Source organism: Protopterus annectens, chromosome 6.part0 (genome assembly GCF_019279795.1).
Source record: "Protopterus annectens isolate FY-2018-M chromosome 6.part0, PAN1.0, whole genome shotgun sequence".
Lineage (NCBI taxonomy): Eukaryota > Metazoa > Chordata > Ceratodontiformes > Protopteridae > Protopterus > Protopterus annectens.
Window position 1 is genome coordinate 275,287,755 of NC_056737.1, and position 19,110 is coordinate 275,306,864.

At 39.7% G+C, this 19,110-nt stretch overlaps 1 protein-coding gene across 5 annotated transcripts in view; it reads right to left on the reverse strand.

The window, feature by feature from the left end:
• Positions 1-19,110, reverse strand: part of SMOC1 (SPARC related modular calcium binding 1) — a 1,430,756-nt gene that overhangs the window by 692,338 nt on the left and 719,308 nt on the right. For 2 of the 5 annotated variants that reach the window (XM_044074027.1, XM_044074028.1), the window contains exon 7: positions 1,711-1,743. The exons of the other annotated variants lie outside the window; for them this stretch is intronic. In XM_044074027.1, coding sequence (XP_043929962.1) covers positions 1,711-1,743 — 33 coding nt within the window. The remainder of the gene's footprint in view (positions 1-1,710; positions 1,744-19,110) is intronic. 5 annotated transcript variants of the gene reach the window in all.

Genomic DNA, 19,110 nt, shown 5'->3' on the forward strand with positions numbered 1-19,110 from the left:
GGTGGAAAGTTACGGGTCGGGTTCAGGTAAGTGTGCGATTGTGTGGACGTGAGGGTTAGGGCGGTGTAGGTGAGTTAGGGTTAGGGCGTGGGTGAGGTGATTGTGCGATAGTGACGGACCTTAGGGTTAGGGTTTGGGTTAAGGTAAGTAGATAGTTAGTGGTGTTTGTATAGTTTAGTGTAGGGTTAGGTGTAAGAGTTTAGGTGTATGTGTGTGGATTGCTGTTTGTTTTGTGTGCTTGTGTTGTGTGTATGCGTTTTGGAACAGCAAATTTTTTCCCTAGGAAAAAATTTGTTGTTCTGAATGTTTGATGTTTTAAATTTTCGATTCATAGGGTTCGATATTAGAACACTCGAAATTTTGAATGTTTGGTATTCTAACATAGACTATATATATACATATATATATATATATATATATATATATATATATATATATATATATATATCATAGAAAGGAATTTAAATTTAGCTAAACTAGTCTGTCCTTAGTCATACATGTGTGAAGTTTTCACAACATTCTAACCCTTCAGCCACTTTTAACAAAGTAAGCAATCAATGTGAGAAAGTATAATAGTAATGTAGGACTAGTCAAGATTACTTGGTAAGTATTATGATAATTAATCAACTGTAATACACTCATCAGTGCACTGACACATAAAGCATTGTAGACACATGCTTTCTTCAAAGTATAAAAACTGAAGTATACGATTTTCCACCTACAGACAGGATGAATGGGTGGAGGGTAGCTTCACTATTACACTGACTTCTCTTTAAAGATTTACAGTTATGCTATGCATACTTATAGACAGCTGTACAATCTGTTTCATGGAATTGTAAGTACTGGAATACTTGGGTAGATTCCCAAGAAATACCCTTTCCCATTAGGGAGGTGACAAAGTTAAACCAGAACACAGAAAGACCATTAACACAAATAAAACAAGATGGAGTGAATCTTGCTGAATACCTTTTTCATTTAAAGCATGTCATCTTAATAAAGTATTCTGTACAATAATAATACATTGTTAGGATGCTAACTACAAAACAGGGAGAAAATGTTAGCCTTCTTATTTGTTATTACAGGTGAGTATATAATACAATAAGGAAATTAACTCTACAGAAACTTCTCCAGACATGAAGTACACAAAGCTGAACTGCAGAAATTCAGAGGTACTTTAAAGGTATTAAGAAAACTGGCACTGGTACCTATGCCACCCATATACACAATGAACTCAAATATATCATTGTACTTTCCATTTATTTATTCATTTATGCTCCGATTACCTGTTTAGTTCATTACAAGTTTGCAGGGGGAAACATAACCTAGCCTCATACCCAAGTTACCCAAGTCAGAAAAGCTCATTTGAATATGGCATCAACCCATCACAGGACACAAACACATATGCAAACACATACACACACATATATACATAAACACACACAGGCAACAAAGACCATAATCAATTCACCAGTGTTCATTTATAAAAAACCCAAACCAAAAAGAAATAAACTAAACAAACAGTATCCTGTAATTTCTCTTACAGAAATAAAAATAAAGTATAAAATATTCCTTATTCAAATATAAAACCCAAACATCGTTCAAAATTAAATGGTGTTGATGTGACAGATGAATATTAAAAAAAATCTTAAATATATGTCAACATCCATATACTTCCACATAAGACATATAGTTCTATAAAGTTTATATTACCTCTTTCAAGAAGCTGAAGGATTTCAATGGTACCTGCACAGGTATGTTGGAAATATAGCCACATTCAAATATAAAATAACACATTAGAAATGCAACATGAACAGTAAGCGAGATAACATCAGTGATCTGATACTTTGTAGCAATATATAACAGCAACAGTTAAATTAAAATGTAGAGCCATGGAACTTTACTTAATTACAGTTAGTCATGATCTAATATAAATAAAACAAACCATTATTGTCCAGAAGTGAAACCAATAAGTATAAGTCAGGCTGCAGGTTGTCAAAATAAACAGTATTGCTTTAACTTAGACATTGACCATATGTATTAAACATTAAATATAATTACAGGGCTTGTGAAGCTTTCATAAAAGAAAAAATGTACACATACATAAAAGAACTCCATAAATTTTATTCACATATTTTTTACAAGGATAAAGGAAATATGTTAGTTGGCCTACATCAATACAGCATTAAAATGTAATTGTGTTTTTACAGACTGTACAATTCCCATAAAAGAAGAAAACACTGCATAAAAAAAAGAGATAAACTATTCTTTTAGGTGGTATAAACTGTTACCATTTCACTCATCTTTTGAGTATGGTAACTTTTGAGTATGGTAAACTTTGAGTATGGCAACTTTGAATTCTTTGATTTAAGACATTTGGATGAAGGAGGATACTAGACAGATCTTCTAGGGAAGTACTTCATAGGGGATGGATAATTTCAGTAGAAAATGAAACATCCTGAAAGTATTACTTTTACTGCACTTCCAGGAATTCTCTTTCTTATTTTCAAGTCTTTTAACAGATTTAGAGTGTAAGCATTTGAATTGTCAGGACCCGCCAGAGTGAGTGCAACACATGGAGGATGAATGGCTGAAAATGAGCTTACATATACCAAGTCCAAGATGGCTGTTCCCCAGAACATTCCCTTTTCTCTGATGTATGGTGTTCTTAGAGTTGATATATATAAGTTTAGGGGTGTGGGGGGGCTGGGTTTTTGGTCTTTTCTTTTCAGCTTGTTGGCACTCAGCATTTTGAGTACCAACATTTCAATAGGGAGCCAATTTATAGTAGCATGCTCAAAAAAGAAAGCTTCCTATAAACGAAATGTGAAGGATATGAGCTTATATGTCTTCAGAAAGAGTTTCTGATGACAACTATGCATGTTTGTTTATACACATGCAAGTTATGACAGGTCTGGAATCAAACCAACATGTTAAAAGTACACCTTAGGGCCTGAAGGCCTGCAGATTCAGAATTTATAATCATGAGAGGCAAATCCTCCTTCTCTTTAGAGTCCATAAAGCTTTTTACATTTTCCTATATTGAAGATGAAACAATTGATAGATTGAAGTCCTCAGAAGGACTAAAGCTCTAATGAAAACCTCTAAAGTTGCAAGGATTGCCACAGTAGCAGGATCATTTTTTTTACAGCAAATTTGTACAATAAATCAACTAATCTGTGGACCTATAGCTTGGAATCAGGAATGTTGGGAATAAATACTTTTTAGCATGGGGACTTTTCAGCATATGTGAAAGGTTTCTTTTATAATTAAAAAATAAACATCCAACATAGGCTAATTCCAATTTTCTTCTAACATGTTCTTGGTGTCATTAAAAATAATGTACTGAAGATGGAAAAAAGATTCCACAGAATCAGAAATGACATATTTAGTGGTGAAGAAACTTTGTGATAAAAAAGAGTACTCATCCCCTTTTGTGGAAATAGATGGACTCTAGCTTCTTCAATTTTCTGCTTGATCCTGCTATGCCTATATATGACTGAGTGTGTGAGTGTGTGTGTGTGTGTGTGTGTCTAGATATATATATATATATATATATATATATATATATATATATATACATATATATATAGAGAGAGAGAGATATGGGTACATATCAGATGGATGAAAACCCAGAACGCCGAAGAACACATCGCCAAAATGACATCGCCGACAACATGCATCCCAGACAATGGTAAGTCAATGTATTACAGAAAGAAATACATTCCCTTTCATGTAATACATTGAAAAAACACATTAAAATGTGTCTAGCAGGGGGCAAGCCCCCCTGCACCCCCCTGGAAAGGCCACAGAAATACCTCACAAAGAGAATACATGGCCTCCAACACCTGTCCTATGTGGACAGGCTCAAATCAATATCACTCTGTATCATACAGATTGCTCAGAGGTGATCTGTGTCTCACCTACAAGGCAATCTCAGACCCTGCTCTACTACAGATGCTCCATATACATAAGTCTAACTCCTTGCTTAGTACCCAATCAAAAGGCTTAAATCTAATATGTGACATTAACAAAACCTGCTGAAGAGACAGGTTTGTCTCCCCCAGAGTCTGCCCCATCTCTGGAATAGACTCCCCATACATGTCAAAGTATGTTGCTGTCCCTCTTCAAGCGCAACTTCGATGAGTGGATAGGCAATGACACATATATATATATATATATGTGTGTGTATATATATATATATATATATATATATATATATATATATATATATATATATATATATATATATATACACACACACACACACACACACACACACACACACACACACACACACACACACACACACACACACACCTTCAAAAGTTAGAAATCACACTACTTCACAGATGTATCTGTCTTTGCCTTTGGCCTCAGGATATGGCTGAAAAGGGTCTCAGTAACAGCTCTCTCTCCTGGTCAACAAATTATAAATAAATAAAAAAGTAAATATGGTCATAAATGAAATCAAAACCTTTTGTCTCCCTAACTTGTATGAAAAACAAGCCAAATTGCTGAGTCTCCTTAACTTACTGGTAGGCTTAAATTAAACGTTTTACAAATGACACAATTGTTGACCAGGTTTAAACAAAACAGGCACTGTGAGTGAGAGACTTCTAGCCTTATTTTTCTACAACAACCACATTTGTTTATGTAATTAGTTGCCATTACTCAAAGTAAACTCTCCACTGAAGAAACAATAATAAAGTCCATAAGCTAATTACCCTAGATATCCACATCCTGCCCCCAGTCCCCATTAAGGAAACCACGGTAAAAAATTTCTCCAAAGCCAACTTCATGCTTCTTAAGGCAGAAGTGGTGAACTTCATGACACCTATGCAAATGGACAATACAGTTATGACTACTGAATCCTACACAATTGCACTTTATAAGCACTTACACGAGTACATGGATCATGCTATCCCAAACAGAACCAAGACACTATCCTCCAAAAAAAGGAAGCCAATCTGGTGGTCCCCTCCCATAAACAAACTGTACAACAGAAGGAAGAAACTGTTGCAAAAGAGAGTAAAATCCCATGAGTGGAGGAGCTCCCTGGTCAGCTTCAGTAAGAAGCTGCAATCCCTGATAAAATTCTCCAAAGCTAGTTATGAAAACACAATCACCACTGATTCTAAAGACAACCACAAAGCATTCTATAGCTATGTCAAGAATCTCAATGGCAACACTCAGATCTGCTCTGAGTTACAGCACAATGGCACTAAATATACAGACCCAACTGATATTGCCAACATCCTGGCAGATAGGTTCAGTGCTAACTTTACCCCCCTCTCACCCGCTAAAGAGCCCATCTCTATACCGGAAGAATGCAAAGTTCCTGTAATCATGGCTGCACAGGTAAAAACCCACTCTCCAAAGCCAAGAACACAGCATCCATGAGACCAGAAAACATCCCAGGCTGCATTCTACACGAACTACAGAATGAACTAGCACCCCACCTAAGTACCATATTCAATCATAGCCTCACCTCAGGCTTTGGGCTCGCTGAATGGTGTACAGCGACAGTTATCCCACTCCACAAGGGGGAGCCACCATGGACCCTGGGAACTACCGCCCTATTAGCCTGAAGAGCCTGGTCTGCAAGGCCATGGAACGTATCATCATGGAACTTATAAACAAAGACATTGGTAATCTACAAACTCTGGACCCCACCCAGTTCTGATTTTTAAAGGCAGATCATGTCTCCTAAACCTGATAGACTTCTTTGAAGCAGTCACCAAAGCCGTAGACGAGGATAAGGTGGTTCACACAGCCTATCTAGATCTTGCCAAGGCTTTCGACACCATCCCCCACTCTGGAATTATAGATAAACTCACTAAACTAGGTATAAATCCCTATGTCACAAGATGGGTTGCCAAATGGCTCACTGACAGAACCCAAACTGTGAAAGTAGCAGACTCCAAATCCGACTTCAGACCAGTGACAAGCAGAGTACCACAGGATTCAGTCCTGGGTCCTCTCCTGTTTGGTATCTACTTCTCTGAAGTACAGGCTAACACAGAAGGTCTTGGCTAACGAAGTTTGAAGATGACTGAAAACTAGGAGCCATAATCAAAACTCCTAACGATGTGGACATCCTACAAAAGGGCCTCACTGAGACAGATGCCTGGTGTCAAAGCCATGGCCTCAAGCTCAATGCCAAAAAGTGCACTGTCATCCTCTTTGGTAAAAAGTCTGTACCCATGAACTACAACATAGGCGGTAGTATACTTAACACCGAAAGTGTGATAAGAGACCTTGGGACACAGGTGGACACAGTAGTCTCTCCTTTGATAATCACATCACCACAGTAGTCAGGAAATCCTTCTCCGTGGCACACCTCATCACAAAAGGTTTCTCATCCAGAAAAAAAGAGGTCATTGTTCCCCTCTACTCATCACTCATTAGACCCATTATAGAGTACAATGCCCCTTTTGGTATGTACCTCACCTACAACAAATGGAAAGGCCGCAGAAATACCTCACAAACAGGATTACCGGCCTCAAACAGATGCCCTACGCAGACTCAAAGAACTCCAGCTTTACTCCATTGCATATCGCCTACTCAGAGGTGATCTCTGCCTAACATACAAAGCTATGTCAAACCCAGAGCTGTTGGACATGCTCCACTTAAAGAAGTCCCAATCCCTCTGAGCTACACGCTCTAGGGACCTAAACCTTGTCACCACAATAAACAGAACATGCCGGTGGGATAGATTCCTGTCCCAGAGACTTCCCATACTCTGGAATAAACTACCTATCTATATCAAACAGAGCTCCTCATTAACACTCTTCAAGAAAAATCTTGATGATTGGATGGGAAATAGGAAATTCACCCCAGGGATCACTTCTGTGGCTCTGCTTGATAGTGGCACAGGAAAATAATTTTCTTGGGTGGCAAAAGCCAGGATACCTTTTTGGTTGGGCTTGTGTAGGCCCTAGGGCCAATAGCCTAGTACCTACCTATGAACCTAAGTAAACAAGTAACATTTTAAAGTCAGAAAGATAAAATAATTAGTTTGTGCAGTGTAAATCCACTCTGGTAAGGTGAGAAGCGTGTGACAATCAAAAGCTGTGAAAAGAACTGAAGAGAGAACGCACCAGTGCAAGACATATAAGGAAGTCATTTACATACTGAAATCAGTGCCTTCCAGTGGAAGGCCTACATAAACAACAGCAAGGAATCAGAAAGCAGGAAGCCACTGATTTTACACATCTGGCTGTCATTTCACATCAATAAGGCAAGTAATTTACTATATGATGATTCTTACAGAATTTGCTACAGAGGCATATTTGTCAAAAATGTAAAAGACACAAAGCAATATATGCAGCTTTCTCTTAACAACTACACTGCTTATGCTTTGGATAGTACAATAACAACAAAAACCTGAAATGCAGAACGGGAGAACATTGTGGAATTAATCATACCGTCGAGAAGCATCAAGTGCACAGGTAGTAATTGGTACCCATGTACTGCTTACAACATGACTCTCTTCATATAATATTTCTCATGGCCCTGAAATAATACCTTCAAAGGGAAAACGAGTACTTTAGTAGATTGCTCCACATTACTTATTTCTGTATTACCATGACTTTCGTAATAAGAAAGCTTGCATATACTTGCACGTTTACAATCAATTTTACATTTATATGCATTACAACTCACTACAGAGATAATATTTTAGTGCTGTTTTTCAACCAGGAAGTGTAATTCTTAAAATGTAATTTTAATTTCTAAAAACTGATTTCTGTTCCAAAAAAAAAACCAGCTAAATATTGCTCTTACCCACTTAGAAAGTTGATAGAATAACAGGTTTTGCATGAGCATGAATTTGGTGAAGGGTATGAAGTCTGAAACTTAAATGTCGATCATTGTTTTCTAACTTCAATCTTTAATGATTTTCCACTAATTTGCCAGAAAATGACAATTTTATGAAAAATGGACCAAAAACATGCAGTGCAAATCTGAACATTCTGCAAAAATCTGTACATTTGAGAGTGAACATGACTGAGTTATCATCCAGTTTGACTATAGAAGAAGATACAACTGGTGTGGGATACAGCTGTTCCATATTGGCAAAAACCAAGTCTGGGATTTTCATTGCCCCAGATTTGAAATGCAGACTAACAGGACAAACAAGTTTGAATTTATGAAGTCCAGCAATCTTTCGGCATACACATTAGGAGATGTATAAATCTCCCATTTGATGGAGAGTCAGATGAAGTCCTCTAAAAGAATAATGATTGGCTGAATGCATAGGGACTCCATATGAGTCAGGGTGGAATCACGAGCCCAGGGGCGCATAGAAGGGGTTCTACAGTTAGCTATGATGAGTTTTGTTAATGCAAGCTGGACATGGAGGAGGACTTTATCCTGTGTAACTAATCTGAAAGTGATTTTTTTGGGTCTATATTAGAAGACTGACTTCCGTGGTGGTGCAGAGGTAGTGTTGTTGCCTCACAGCAAGAGGTTCTCCCATTCGATTCAAAGCTGGAGTGCAGCGAGTGCCTTCTGTGTGGAGTCTGCATGTCCTCTCCGCGGTTGGGTGGGCGTTTGAAAGACATGCGTAAATGGGCGTGCCTCCGTTGAAGATTGAACGTCAAGCTGGCACCTCGGCGTTCGTGAAAATCTACTGCTAATAATTAGTGGACCAGAGTTCCGCTGTGGCGACCCCTAACCGGGAAAAGCCAAAAGACAACAACATTAGAAGACTGACTGTTTAGGTGATCGAACACCTAAACATCAATCTTCTAATATCGAACTGCACAATGTCAAACGTCCCAGGGAAACACGTCCCTCGGCCACAACACAAAAAACATTACTTTACTTCACACCCCCCCTAACTAAATATACCAACTCCGAGATAACTCAACAGTAGGGAAATAGCAAACTCTAGCAAACAGCCAAGGGAAATCTTTCCATGCATTAAATCGTCAGTTCGCCGTTTTTTGCTTTCGATATTAGAAGATCGATGTTTAGGTGTTCGATCACCTAAACATTTGGTCTTCTAATAAAGACCCATTTTTTTTAATGAATAGACATCACTACATATAGTGCTTTCATCCTGTTTGGTGCAATTAAATGTATGGTAGGTGTTGAAATATTGCACTGATGGGATGCTATCAATGGTCTTGAACCAGGTCTCCATTACGATGCATATATTCATTCATTCCAGGGCAAGTTATGTCATTGTATGACATATATCAGCAGTACTTGTTCTATTTTTTAGCAACTGTTGATGAAGTGGCTTTCGTATAAAGCATTTATCTTCTCATTGGATTGTGAACAATTACTTTTCAGCTTTGAATATTAAACCCTGTGACAACTTATTTCTTCCTCAAAAGAAAAATAAGACTAAATTTCTTTCCTTACTAATTATTTTTGCCCAGAACATCCTGCCCCTATAACTTGTTTTAGTATCTGCATTTTTTTACATCATAGGTTCATAGGTTCATACTAGGCTATCTGCCCTAGGGCATTTATAAGCCTAGCCAGAGTGTGTTTGGCTTTTGCCACCCATTTTAAATTAATTTTGCTATGCTCTTTTTCGAGGTTAGTATACTGTGCCTCTGTCTAACAGTGACACAGAAGTGATACCCGGGGTAAACCTACGATCTCCCATCCACTCATCAAGATTCCTCTTGAATAGAGTCAATGAGGGACTCTGCCTAACCTGGACTGGGATTTTATTCCAGAGTGAAGGGAGCCTCTAGGTTATGAATCTGTCCCTCCAGCATGTCCTATTTATTTCAGTGCTGAGGTTCAAGTCTCTCGAGCGCGTAGCTTGATGGGATTTGGATTTTCTGAGGTGCAGCATGTCCATTAATTCCGGGTTGGACATGGCTTTATATGTCAGGCACAGATCGCCTCTGAGCAGGTGGTATGCCACTGAGTAGAGCTGGAGTCTCTTTAACCGGGCAGCATATGGCATCTGTTTGAGCCCTTTCATCCTCTTGGTGAGGTACTTTTGGGGTCTTTCCAGTTGCTGCAGGTGTCTGGTAAGGTACATCCCAAAGGGCATTGTACTCAATTATGGGCCTGATGAGGGATGAGTAAAGAGGCACGATGACCTCCCTGATCTAGATGTGAATCCCTTCATGATTAGGTGGGCTATATAAAATGTTTTTCTAACCACTTTGGCCACGTGGTTGTCAAATGAGAGATTGCTATCAACTTGGGTCCCCAGGTCCCTAATTACTTCTTCTGTACTTAATGGATTACCACCTATGTGGTAATTTGTGGGCACTTTGTTTTTGCCAAAGGGGATGACTATACACTTTTTGGCGTTTAGCTTGAGGCCATGGCTCTGGCACCAGTTGTCTGTTTCTATGAGGCCCTTTGGGAGGATGCTTGTGTCGGCTGGAGAGTCGATTATGGCGCCCAGTTTGCAGTCATCTGCGAACTTGGTCAGCCACAGTCCTTCCATGTTGGCCTGTACCTCCGAGAAATATATATCGAACAAGAGAGGTCCCAGGACTGAGCCTTGTGGGACGCCACTTGTAACTGGTTTGGAGTCTGACAAGGCCCCAGCAATTCTAACCATGTGGGTTCTGTCCTTGAGCCAGTTTGCAACCCATCTAGTGATATAGGGGTTTATATTTAAGCTGGTGAGCTTATCTATAATGCCCGAGTGGGATATTGTATCGAAGGCTTTTGCGAGGTCCAGGTAGGCTGTGTGGACCACCTTCCCCTCGTCAATGGCCTTGGTGACTGTTTCAAAGAAATTGACCAGGTTTAAGAGGCAGGATCTGCCCTTAACAAAGCCGAACTGGGTAGGATCCAGTGTCTATAGGTCCCCAATATCTTTATTTATGAGGTCCATGATGATCCTTTCCATAGCTTTGCAGACCAAGCTAGTCAGGCTTATGGGGCGATAGTTTCCAGGATCCATTGAGGCACCACCTTTGTGGAGAGGGACCACTGTTGCTGTATGCTACTCTTTGGGTACATATCTTGTAGTAAGGCTGAGACTGAACAGTAGTTTTATGTTTGGGTTTAGCTCTTCTTGGAGTTCATGTAGGACGCAGCCGGGACACCATCTGGTCCCATTGATGCTGTGTTTTTGCTTTGGAGAGGCGGCTCTTACCTGAGCATCTGAGATGTCAGGGGCAGCACTCTGCTGGGATAGATATTTGCCCTTTTGGTGGGAGGGAGAAGTTTGTGCTGAACCTGTCAGCTAGGATGTTGGCAATGTCTGTGGGTTCGATGTATTTTTGTCATTTTGGACTAATTCTGAGCATATCTGGGAATTGCCACCCAGGTTCCTAACATAACTAAAGAAAGCCTTGTGATTATCCTTAGTGTCCTGTGCAATTTTTCTCTCAAAGCTGGCCTTAGACGATTTTATGAGTGCCCATAGTTTTTTGCTAATACTGATCAGAGATGCCTTCTCTTTTTGGGATTTTGCTCTATCATGTAGTAGCTTCCTCCTTCTATTGTATAATTTGTTTATGGCTGGGGTCCACCAGACAGGACGTCTGCCTTTGGAGGATTGGGTCTTGATTTTATTTGGCATTGCATGATCCATGCATTCCTGAAGATGTTCCTAGAATGCGTTTATAAAGAATTCTGTGGTCTGGGCCGTATTTTCCACAGGCTCGGGGGCTTTGAAGGATTCCACCTCGGTTTTGAGGAGTGTGAAATTTGCTTTAGAGAAGTTTTTCACTGTGGTTTTCTGGGCAGGGGGTGGGGTCGGGATGTGAATATCCAGTGAGATTAGTTTATGGTCTGATCTTACCAGTGAGGGATACACTTCTTGTCTGGAGCATAGAGTCCCCATGTTGGTGATGATCAGGTCCAGTATGTTTTCCCCTCTTGTGGGAGTGGTAACAAGTTGTTCCAAAGCATTTGAGTTTATAAATTCTAGGAACCTTTGGGCTAGGGTGTTGGAGCTAGAGTAATTCTCCCAGTCTATGTTTGGGTAGTTGAAGTTGCCCAATATAATGGTGTTTGGAGAGACCTTCATATTTTCCAGTGTTCTCAGGAAGGCCGAGTGGGGTTCCTGGGTTTGGGAGGGTGGTCTGTAGCAGGCTATAAACTGGAAGGCAGTTTTACCCACTGTTAGTTGCACATGGATAGTCTCTGATGCTTCGTGCTGTGCCACCAACCTGGAGGTGTGGGTATCTTTGACGAATATTGATACTCCCCCTCCTTTCGTGGTTTGGTCCAAGTTTTGGGGCCGAAAAGCATGGTATGAGGTATAACCTGGTAGTGCTGGGGTGCTCTCGGGAGCCTTGAACCCGGTTTCTGTTACTGCACAGATATCGATGTTCTCCATGCTAAGGAGAGTTTCGAGAGCATGCATCTTGAGGTTTAGACTTCTGGCGTTGAGTAGCATTACTCTTAGTTTCTTATCCCTTGTGATACCTATGGAGGTGGGTTTGTCTTTTGAGCCTTGCCTAAAAAAGGTACTATGGGGGAAGCAAGAGCCTTAGCCAATATCCGAAAGCCCAGGGGTGACAGGTGCAAGCAGTCCCTAGTGAAGCATCATGGCTTGTCGAGCATGTCATCCCAGGCTGACAGGCACTGGATCCCCTTTGAATAACACCAATACTTAAGCCAATTGTTGAAACATCCCTAGAAATATTTTGCCCTTTCATCTGTCATTGGTAACTGTGGTATTACTCAAATAATCTTTAGTTCTTTTAGCAATTCTTTATGGACTTCTGCTAATTATATATTACCCGGTATATCTGGTGTGTGTAGTTCCTTGCTTTTTCTGTATTTCGCCTATAGATCATACTTTTACAGATTACTAACATCGTCTGTGGTCTTATAAATGCCTTGAATAAATATTTTCTCATTATGTATCTTGGTTTGTTTCCACCTAACTTTTTACCATAGACACACCCATGGAGGTGATAATGGCTCCTAAAAGCTCTTATTTTGTAGGAAACAGCTATTTCTCTTGTAAAATCACAGCTTATACATTCTGAGCGTCATCTGCTTGCAGCACAGCTGTTTTCTTTACACAGGTTCACAGGTTCATAGGTTCATAGGATGTTACTAGGCTATTGACCTGAGGGTCTTTACAAGCTTAGCCATTAAATCCCAGTATAATACTAGATGAGAGATATCATCTATACCCAAGTTTTTTCTAGCAAAGACTACCCATGTCCAGATGAGAAGCTGGGGCAATCCCTGGCAGAAATTTATGGTTTCCCATCGAGTCATCCATGTTGCATTTAAACAGGGTCATGGAGGTGCTCTGCTTGATATGGATTGGAAGCCTATTCCATAGGAGTGGCAACCTCTGAGAGATACATCTGTCTCTTCAGCAAGTCCTGTTTATGTCATGGGCTAGATTAAGGTCCCTGGAACAGGTGACCCTAGTCCCATTGGACTTATGGATGTGCAGCATTTCTTAGATTTGGGTCAGAGACAGCCTTGTAAACCAGACATAAGTCACCTCTGAGTAGTTTATATGTTACTGAGTACACTGACAGTGACTTCAGTCTGTCTGTATAAGACATGTACTGGAGACCCTGAATTTTCTTCATTAGAAATCTCTGAGGTCTCTCAAGTTGCTGCAGGTATCTGGTATGGTACACACCAAAGGGAGCATTATATTCAATAATAGGCCTGATGAGGGACAAGTACAGGGAAGTTATAACCTCTTTTGCTCTTGAGGCAATGCATTTGCTAATCACGTGAATGACGTAGAATGCCTTCCTCATCACAGCAGATACATTGTGGTCAAAGTTGAGGTCACAGTCACCTTGTGTTCCCAGGTCTCTCAATACTGAATTCATACTTAGGGTATTATTGTTTATTTTATAATCAGCAGGGACATTGTTTTTACCAAAGGAAATGATGATGCATTTTTTAGTATTTAGTTTAAGACCATGGCTTTGGCACCAATCATTGGTCTGTGTAAGCCCCTTCTGAAGTACGCTGACATCTCTAGGGGATTCAATCATAGCACCTAATTTTCAGTCATTCACAAACTTGGTTAGCCATTGTTCCTCCTTTTTGGCCTGGGCTTGTGAGAAGTGTATGCCAAGCAAGAGAGGGCACAGCACTGACCCTTGTGGGACTTCTGGTGACAGGTCTGCTGGTAGTGGTAAAGTCTCCCACTTTGATTGAGTGTTGTCGATCTGTGAGCCAATTTGCAACCAACCTGACAACATAGGGGTTGATATTCAACTGGGTTCGTTTGTCAATGATGCCTGAATGTGGGATAACATCGAAGGCCTTGGCCAAGTCAAGATAGACTGTGTGCATGGCTGTGCCCTTGACAAAACTGAACTGGGATGGATCCAGGATTTAGAGGTCACCTATATCTGTACTTATGAGGTCCATGATGATTCATTCCATTGCCTTACAGATGAGGCTGGCTAAACATATGGGTCTGTAGTTACTTCGGTCTGTTGCCTAGCCGCCCTTGTGGAGGGGGATAACAGTCACTGTTTTTCATTCAGTGAGGACAAAACCAGTAATCAGGCTGTGGATGAATAGAGTGCCTAATGGAGTAGCTAGCTATTGTTTTTAGAACATTAGCAATGCAGAATGCCATCTGGTCTCATGGAGGCTGTGTTCTTAGCCTTGGAGAGTGCACTGATGACTTGCTCTTTGGAGATGCAGGGGAGAGGGGATGATGAAGACATGAATTGTGGTATGCTTGTGGGGGATAAGGGGGTGAAAGTTTTGCTAAACCTGCTAGTAGGTTTGCAATTTCCGCATGGTCAGTGTGTGTGTGATGCCATCCACAACTAGTTCAGCACACATCTGAGTCCTACCTTTTAGGTTGCGGACATAGCTGAAGAAAGCCTTATGGTTATCCTTTCCTGTGGTTGCTAAATTTTTCTCATAGTTGCTCTTTGAGGATTTTGTGAGTTGTTTTACTTGTTTTATACTGAGGAGGGTGCTGTTCCAGTTCTCAGATCTCACTTTTGTATTTTTAGACAGCAGCTTCTTTTGCTTATTGTAATATGTATTAATGCTAAATGTCCAATAGGCTGGTTTGTTTTTTCTTGAGGATCGTGTTTTAATCCTATCTGGCATAACTGTGTCTATACATTTGTGTAGATGTTTATACATGACATCAGTGTATACCTTAGGATAACTGTCAATGCCAACTGTGAAAACTGGAACTTGGAAGTCAATTATACCTTCCCTTGGGAGGGTATAGTTAGCTTTGGTGAATTTTTTTATCCTCACTTCTCCTTTGGGGAGTTTTGGTGCTATTGATACTTCAAAAATGACTGATTTATGGTTGGATTTAACCAGTGCGGGCCCTACACTTAAGGTGCTGCATTGGTTACTCATACTGGTGAGGGCCAGAGCTAGAATACTGGAGCCCCTTGTGGGGTGGTGCATTATTTGTTCCAGGGCATTTGAGTTAACAAAGCCAGGAACATTTGTGAAAATGAGGTTGGGTTTGTATAAGTTTCCGAATTAACGGAAGGATAGTTGAATTCACCCATAGCTAACATGCTAAGTTGTACCGTAATTGTCCCAAGCAGGTCTAAATAAAATGTGTGGGAATCTTGGCTCACAGAAGGAGACCTGTAACTGATGATGACCTGAAGGGGTGTCTTACCTATAGTAAATTTGGACTTGGAGTAGCACCATAGAGTTCTCTTATCTAACCAGCCTAGATGTGTAATTATCTTTAATAAAGATAGATACTCCACTTCCTTTGGTTCTCACACCTTCAATTTGTGGTCTGAAAGTGTGGAAGGCATTGTAACCTTGCAAGCGTGGGGTACTTTCTGTGGTCTTGAGTCATTTTTCTGTGGCTGCACAGATGTCAACATCTTCCAAGGAGAGGAGTGCTTCTAGAGAGTGCAGTTTCTGATTTAAACTCCTAGCACTTAGTAATGGTTGACCCCTGAGTTCTTTGTGGTTGACATTTTCACATCGGTAATTTTGTTGCTGTGATCTTGCCTAAGAAAGGCATTATAGGAGAGGCAAGTTCATTAGCCAGCAACTGAAAGCTTGGAGGTGCCAGGTGAAGACCATCTCTGGCAAAGCAGAATGGTCTATCCACCATGTCACCCCAGGATGACGGAACTGGATCCCCTTAGAATGACAACAGAAACTAAGCCAATTATTGAAGTCAATCATTTTCTGTTTATATTATGGTATCATCTTAGGTGAGGGTAAAATGCTGCTCAAAGCTAGGGATGTATCTGCCTAGGACACATACTCAGAGAGCTCAATCATGTCTCTTTTCATACAGTCCAAAGAGGTACATCTCAAGTCATTCACACCAACATGAACTATGAAGGAGCCATAACGGTACTTGTTACTGAGAGATTTGAGTGCATGTGTGATCTGGTGAATCCTTGCATCAGACAGGCAACTGACTGTAATCTTCTTCTTGTTCAACACTTTAAAGCTAGTGTTTCTGTGACTAGTTTGTTAAGCATTTCAAAACTAGTTTCCTTTTCATAACTCTGTTCCCATGCTGTAATTTCACGTAACAATTTTTATTTATTTATTTTATTTTATTTTACAGATTTAGTTGTCCCTGACAAATTAGGTTCAAACTTTTGCAAAATACTGCATCATTCCCAGAAATGTCAGCAATGCCTACTTGTCTTCTAGCTTTAGTATTTGTTCAGTTGCTCTGTCTTTTCCTATATTAGGCTTCAGTTCCACAGATAGAGTATGAATCATGAATTTCAGACTCATCATTCTTTTTAAGTTTGTTTTTATTTATCTTAACATTATGCCATCTTAAACTACTTGGCAGCTGTTCAGTTTCATGCCATGCTCTTTTTGTATGTGACCCCCCCACACACACACACACACATACACACTAACTTTATTACACCTTACAAAGCTACAATTACCTGTATTCTTTGGGAGCCCCGTGTGATTAGTGAAGCAAACATATATCTGTGAAAATATAAACAATTTGGAGTGTTCTTCAACTAACTTTACCTGGTAGAATTCCTTGTTCACATGTAGCACTAAGGAGAACTGCATAGTTGAAACCTTTACTTTAAGTATATTACTTAACTACTGCAGTCCTTGTCCTAACACTCTCCTTATCTCATGGGATGTCCACTCAATCCCAGACTTTGCCCATACATAATTCTACAACTGATCCCGCACTTAATTCATGCATGCATGCATGGTGTATTACACCAACAAGTTTTAAAGAAATAGTACATATCAATCTAAGAAATGTATGGAACAGGCACATTTTATAGATAGTTGGAATGCCCTTTATCAATGGAATGTGCTTGCAGTCTCTCAGACATGACTCAAACCATATGGTGCAGACCATACTTTTATTTATCCAGGGAATACCGTACATAGAAATGATAAGCTCTATAAAGTGGCAGGAGGAGTTACCCTTTACATAAGAATAATTTCACCTATTACCTGTCAGAATAACCATATTTACCTTAGTCAATGTCAGAATTGATGGAGCTAAACTATTTTGCATTACTTGACACTGTGTACCTTAGGCAAGGATGAAGAAATAGTAGAGGCAGTGTTACAATGATCCTGTTCCCATATAAAATGATTATACTGGGTATCGAATAGATGCTTTCTGTTTTTCAGTCATCCATCTGTCCAGCTGCAGATTTCACTCAGATAATTATTACCACACCCCAAAGAGATAAAAAGACAAATGAAGTAACCTGCACTGTAGCCATGTCTCTGTCCCAAAATTTTGTAGAGGGAAACAGATCTGATATTATAAGTGATCGTGTATGGACATTTGACACCTGGAACCCCTTTAAAAGACAGAGGACTCAAACGTTCCTGTATACAACAAATTACAGAAGCAGATAACTTCACTAAACTTTACATTAAAGTATTCAAATTTGACTCCTCTATTTATGTCATTTCAATGTTCTCAGAAACACTGAACAAGTTTACACCACTCTGAAAAAAAAACTACACATGCCACTTCTTTAGCTTGCTTGATGAATGAAATAAAAAAAAAAAGAAAAGATGGATAACCAAAACATATATATATATATATATATATATATATATATATATGTACAGAAAAAATGGACTGGTTGGAGAACCTTTTCCAGCCATGACTTAGGTCACAGTTTAAGACAAACATGACAAAGAATGTACAAAAGGTAATAACTTCGATCTGTACAAAAAATGAACAACTTACTGATACAAACTGCCTTATTTAACACAACAACGTGCAAGAAATCTCCTTAAATTTTGGAAAAATGTGGATCAGCTTTTCCATCCAGGACACAATGGTATTGTGCGTCCTTTTTCTCAGTTTTATGAAGCCACCACTGCAGACTCAAATATTCCTATACACTTACTAACCTATGAACCTATTTTTTTAAAAACCTTTATTGAATTATTACTTGGGATATAGGCAAATTTACATTGATACAAAAGTAATCAAATTGCATTAAATTAAATTAACAAACGTTATACTTCACGTATTTCGCATATAACCTAAATGACATTTGGTATTCGGTATATGCAGTGCTAAACAGCATCAATCATGTTTATGTTTTCTTTTCTGAAACTTCTCACTAACACGTAAACTTCAACATGCTTCTGCATAATAACAAAATTTTTTTTTTTTTATCCACATCATGGTTCAGAAACGTTCTCATGGGTTTTGATGAATAACTATGTGATGAATTTGCCACAGGCAAACGGTTAAGTCTTCTTGTACCTTTGTAAAGCATTTGATATGGTTTCTCATGCAAAACTTCTATTCATTCCAGGAATATTCTGGATATCAAGTAAGTACTAATCAATGGCTCTCTGTGGGGGTGGTGCTGCGGTAGCGTTGTCGCCTCACAGTAAGACGTTGTCCTGTTCGATTCCCAGCTACAGTGTCTTCTGTGCGGAGACATGCTTGAATGGGCGTACCTTTGTTGAAGGTTGTGTGTCAGGGCCGGCAACTCAGCACGTAAAAGATCTACTGCCAGTCGTTAGCAGACTGGAGTTCCGCTGTGGTGACCCCTAACAGGGAAAAGCCGAAAGACACAACAACTAATCATTGGTTGTCTGTTTACTTAAATTACAGAATCCAAGCATAAGGTGGATACACTATACTTTCATCCTCTCACCAAGTCAATATTGCTGTCTTACAAGACTTGTTGTTTGGGTCAATTCCATTCATGCTATGTAGAAATGATCTGGAAAGTCACATTGGAA